Below are 5,467 nucleotides of genomic sequence, written 5' to 3' on the forward strand. Positions count from 1 at the left end.
CCCTTTGCTTCCTCAATTTAATGGATCATAAAGAACACAAAACAACAAATTTGAACCACAATTAAGCCAGTCGTCCCTGTTTGGGATATAGTAAACCGTAAAACACCAAAGTTAGTGCAGAGAAATTAAGAAACTAGCCATTAGTAGCAAGGAAAAATACCAAAACAAACTAGATACTACATCAAACCTTAGAACTTAATTCCTGTTCCATATTTCGTATGTTTCCTCCACTACAGGAAAAAAGCTTTTTCCCAGCGGCTTGTTCCTCTAATTTGCGACGGTTCAAACTGTCGCAGTATAAAATTAGCAGCAGTTTAAATCTGTCGCCTGATATGGGGTCGTAAAACCCTTTTCCCGCGGTTTAGACGAACCGCTGGAATAATCGCAGCAAATTACTAAACAGCAACAGTTTGGTTTGGTTTAGCAGCGGTTTGTAACTGATGTAATATTCCCGACGGTTTATATTCATTTTTACAGCGGTTTGACCTATAAAAATAAAAATACAATAGCAGCGTTTTCCAATTCAATTTGTGGCGGTTTGACCACATTTTTCTGTAGAATTTGCCCAATATTTTTACATATTCCAACCTACAACAACATAGCAATTCCATAGAAAAAGTACTTTAGAGAATTCTGAACAAAACAATTTACACTACTAAATACAAAGGCACATGGACAAAAAACCCTCAAATAACTAGAATAATAGGTTAAAAAACAAAGCAACATAGCTCCAATTTGGAGAATTCTTAACAGAACAATTTCTATTTGTCCAACTATAAGACCCAAAATCTGATAAACTGGTGCAAAATCCACAGTTCCAGAAAAACAAAGTTCATTGCTAACAAAATTAGAACTGGAATTCATCACAAACTAAATCCAGGTTGAACATAGCATGATTAGCATCGCGGTGGGTTTCAACATTTGGATGAGGAAGATGGTCTTGGCCTGTTTGAAGCCTGAAAATATAAACATAAAAAACAAATAAAAACAATAAGGAATAACACTTTTCAGATAAAGAATAACCTACTACTTGAGTACCACAAAGTTCAAGACTTTTCTCTTGAGGAGAATTTATTTAAGTATTGCATAGAAGGATTCCAACATGAAGAAACCTATTAGTCTTTCTTCGAACAACAGCCCCATTGGAATTTCATCGAACTTGAGAAATTAACTTCATAGAGAAATACTACTAAATATTTTTGGCCATTAACGCATACCGCAAGATCAATGCTAATTGAACTTTGGGAAAAAAAATGAAGCTTTCATGAGTCTTTCTGGGAGAAGATTTTGTTGAGTTAATTGTATGCTTCTGTTGCCTTCCATTTTCTTTTCATTTGAGTTAATTGTTTGCTTCTTTATCTCTCGTTCAATTTTAGACATTGCAACACAGTAACTAAAATTGTTACATCATCAGTTTCTAAATAAATCCTTGCAAACACCAAATCCTAATGATATAGTGTTAAAATAACACATGTTTCAAATTCTTTAAAACTAAAATAAGGATTTTTAGAATATTAAATATTGAAAATTTTTATAGCCCAAGACAAAACAAATGTTCATTATTCCTTTTTATCATGAAGGTAGTAAAAGTCATATAGAGATGTATCACAAATAAATATTAGTGAGATGTACAAAAGTTTTGTAGAAGGAAAAACACAAATATTTGTAAGTCTGCTATAGAAATTATTTTATATACAAAATTAATCCCACACATGTTTATAAATGAAATGGAATCAAACAACTGGAGTAAGTTAACTGGCTTGAAAAGAGAAATGAATTGTCAAGCAAATAGGAATGGGGAAAAAGAATGAAGCTTTCATGAGTCTTTCTGGGATAAAAATATTTTTTCATAATATTCATAGACAGAGAGTGAGATAGACAGAGAGAGAAGGTAAAACATACCGCCGCAGCACTACCCATATCAGCCAACTCAGCCGGCAATTCCATTCCTTGTTGGACTATATATCTTGTTAGAAAGTTCTCAAGATCTCGCCTTCTCATCTCCTCCATTTCATGATCTCGATTAGCTTGTGTTGAAGATACACCATTAAATTGATAGGATGTTTGGCCAAACACTTGAGTAGGTGTCGGCCCATAACCCACTCCTCGAACCCGACCAGCGTGTTCCTTTCCTAACACTTGTGCAAGTGAATCAAATTCTGAAATTTTCTTTGACACACCATCCTGACTTTCAATCCTCTCTATTTGCTCCTACATAAATTTATATCAACCATTAAATAAGAATTTTTATTTTAGGTATATAAAGAAAATTGATCAATTATTGCTTACACCAATAAGTTTGGCTGCTTCATTCATATATGTCGAGTCTTTCCGTTTGTGAGTCAAGGGCCACAACTCTCCTCTACTCATTGGTCTCCCACGTTTACGCTCCTACATTATTATGACCACAATCATATATTTAAAACTATAACACCATGGAAAATTTGAAGAACAGGAAACAAATCACTTGAGCTTTTCAATTGACAAACCTCTTCAGCCTTTCTCCTAGGTAAGCTTTTTGAACCATTAGTGTGTGTGTAAGTTTTCTTCCGTCGATTTTCAGCATTCTGCTTGCACATCTTCTGCACTTGCATTAACCAAGAATTAATAAAAGCCATAGTTGAATTTTTTTAAAATAGTAAACAGACTTTAAAAACCTGTTGCTGAGGTATATAATAAAGACTAGAAAACAGCAAGCATCAGAGAAAATAGTGTTAAATAAATTAGCTAATCCAGGTAATTGAGGGGGAACTCAGCTCTATTTGGATCTTAAAACCATTTGCAAAGCTCTATTAGTTTGATATTTGAAGCTTAAAGAACCCACCAAATAATATGTTACCTGTGTTTTCTTATCCTTGCGGTATTGAAGAAACCATGTCCACTGGTCAAGATCAATTCCACCGGGACGTCTTGCAACATTTTCCTCAAAAGTTAGTGACTCTTTATAAAAGCGATGATAGAGAGAACATCTAGTATTTTTCCATGTCTTTCCAATACTCTTCATCATATAGTCTCTTAATCGACCATCCTCCACAAGAATCTTCTTCTGCATAAGACAATATATCATTAAACAAGTTAGACATCTATCTTCATGTTTGGGTCAGACACCTCGGCTAACCCAAACAGATCCTACACTACATGAATGAACACTTGGGCATTTGAACCAAAGGATACTTAAACATACAGCAAACACTAACTGTTCTTCAACTATTTTCATGTTCGAGTTACTGGAAATTTATTTTGAAAGGGAACTTATCATTTTCTATTCAGACATTCCATATTTCAATATAAAAATAGAAAAATATAATAATAGTGCACCTGTATAATGTCGTCATATACGCTATTCTTGTAGTTAACTGGAACCTTACGCCATGACTTGTAACACATAGGAAATTTAGAAAAGTCAGAGCCTAAATCTCCCATGAAGCCACCCAAGAGACCACCTGCATCATCTATTGGTTGGCCAAGCTCATTGCACGGGATGATAATTCTTTTACCCGTAGGAAGTGACCAAATATCTCGCACCTTCAGTCTTCCTTCTGTAATGGTACCACGCTCATCTAGAACAAAAATGGTCATATTTTAAATAATATCGTTGTCAAGCAAATCGAAAGTACAAGAGTAATAACGATTCTTACCAATAAGACTGACAATCCAATAGCTCTTCTTCATACTTGTAGTAGTCCCACTAGAAGCAGGAGGGACATCATCATCATCCGATGAATCAGATTCAGATGAAGCATACTCAGGCCCATGTGTCGGTGGCATGCTAACATGATCACTACCATTAGACGAAGTTTGTGATGCAGAACCAGCTTCAGGTGGTGCAACCTTAAAGCGTTTACACCTAACCTCATGAGAATTTGCAGAAGTGATCTCTGTATCAAGTGGTGTAGCCTTGAACCTTCTTGGCCTAGCCATTGCTGCAAATATAGGTAGAAAGTTAGTCACACATAATTTTAGCAACAACCAATTAAAAAGCAGAGGCTTTAATAGAGAAAATTGAAGTCAAAATTAACATCAAGTGTCCAGACAGAAGCCTGTTATACAGGTGGAGGAACTCTAATTAAATGTGCAATAAACAATTTGGATGAAGCAGTGTTTGTTGACACCCAATTTTGTCCCGCCTCTCCCCCCGAAATACCTATTTATACTTCTGGTATTTTGAGAAATTAAAATATGCATTTAAATTTTACTATAATTATTAGTCTTTTACTAACACCCACGTTTATTATCCTACTGCAATTATTATTATTATTCTTATTTTTATCATTATTATTATCACTATTATTAATTATTGTTACTATTCTTAAATTATTATTATTACTAATTTGTCATTAATTATTATTATTCGGGTTATTCCCAATTACCATCATTATCATTATTATTATTAATTAGTATTATCAGTGTTATGTTGTTATCAATTATTAATCATCATTATCATCGTCGTTTCATTATGATCGTTATTTTCATCGACAATTGTTATTTATTATTATTTTATTAGCATTATTATCATTATCATATCGTTTTATTACTGTCATTATTATTATTATTAATTATCACTTTTGTTATCATCAATAACTGTTATTCTTTTATTATTATTATTATTATTATTATCATTAATTTATTACCATTTACTGTTATTTTTATTATCAATAATTGTTGTTTATTATTATTATCATTATTTTTTTTTATTTATTATTATTAATTACCATCTTTAGTATTATTATTAATTATTATCATCATTATTATTGCTACTTTGTTATTAATCATCAATATTTGTTATCCATTATTGTTGTTGTTATTATTATTATTATTATTATTACTATTAGTATTATTATTATTATTATTATTATTATTATTATTATTATTATTATTATTATTATTATTATTATTACCACCACAATCATTATTAGGGGGGGCATCAGTATTATCATCATCATTTATCGTTATCATTGTTATTGATTATTGATACTATTATTATTATTACTATTATTATTATCATTATCTGTAGCGTTATCACCGCTAGTTATTCGTTACGGTGTTTAGTATCATTGAAACTGGCATTTCTCGGCATTTTATCAACTCCCGCATGCACATCGCATTTATTTTCGCGCATTTAAAATGATAGCTTTATTTATCGTTAACATTTTTATCACACGGTCATTGCAACAACATAAATTTTATTATCCGGGTCTTTTCTCAATCACACATTTTTTCTTTTCGTACCAGGTAATATTCTGGCACCCTTAGTACGTCGTTGATCAAAATCGGTCTCTTATTCAAATTTAGGAGTCAAACTATTTCTTGCACTCGGTCCGCATTTTGACTTACCGGACTCCAAATTAAAGCCCGATTGACTCCTGATAATTTTGGACTAGTCCATATCCCTTATCTCAATTTTTAGAATAATCCATGTTTAATTTACTAGTCCGTTCTTTTAATACCCAGTCTAAAATTTGACCCG

General features: G+C 32.4%; 1 protein-coding gene across 1 annotated transcript; it reads right to left on the reverse strand.

The window, feature by feature from the left end:
* Nucleotides 1-2,274: 2,274 nt before the first annotated feature.
* LOC132613163 (uncharacterized) lies at nt 2,275-3,921 on the reverse strand. The gene is made up of 5 exons (XM_060327213.1): nt 3,639-3,921; nt 3,319-3,560; nt 2,840-3,046; nt 2,490-2,582; nt 2,275-2,391 (listed from the first exon to the last, which is right to left on the reverse strand). Exons 1-5 carry the CDS (start codon nt 3,919-3,921, stop codon nt 2,275-2,277), a joined length of 942 nt encoding a protein of 313 aa, XP_060183196.1.
* Between the last annotated feature and the right edge of the window lie 1,546 nt (nt 3,922-5,467).

This window comes from Lycium barbarum, chromosome 10, assembly GCF_019175385.1.
Source record: "Lycium barbarum isolate Lr01 chromosome 10, ASM1917538v2, whole genome shotgun sequence".
NCBI lineage: Eukaryota > Viridiplantae > Streptophyta > Magnoliopsida > Solanales > Solanaceae > Lycium > Lycium barbarum.

What these genes read in the sequence shown, in the direction of transcription:
- LOC132613163 (XM_060327213.1), bottom strand. Translation starts at nt 3,921, where the DNA reads ATGGCTAGGCCAAGAAGGTTCAAGGCTACACCACTTGATACAGAGATC. An exon ending in TATATGACGACATTATACAG is followed by an intron (nt 3,047 to 3,318) that starts GTGCACTATTAT and finishes TGTCTTATGCAG; the next exon opens with AAGAAGATTCTTGTGGAGGA. An exon ending in CTAGGAGAAAGGCTGAAGAG is followed by an intron (nt 2,392 to 2,489) that starts GTTTGTCAATTG and finishes ATAATAATGTAG; the next exon opens with GAGCGTAAACGTGGGAGACC.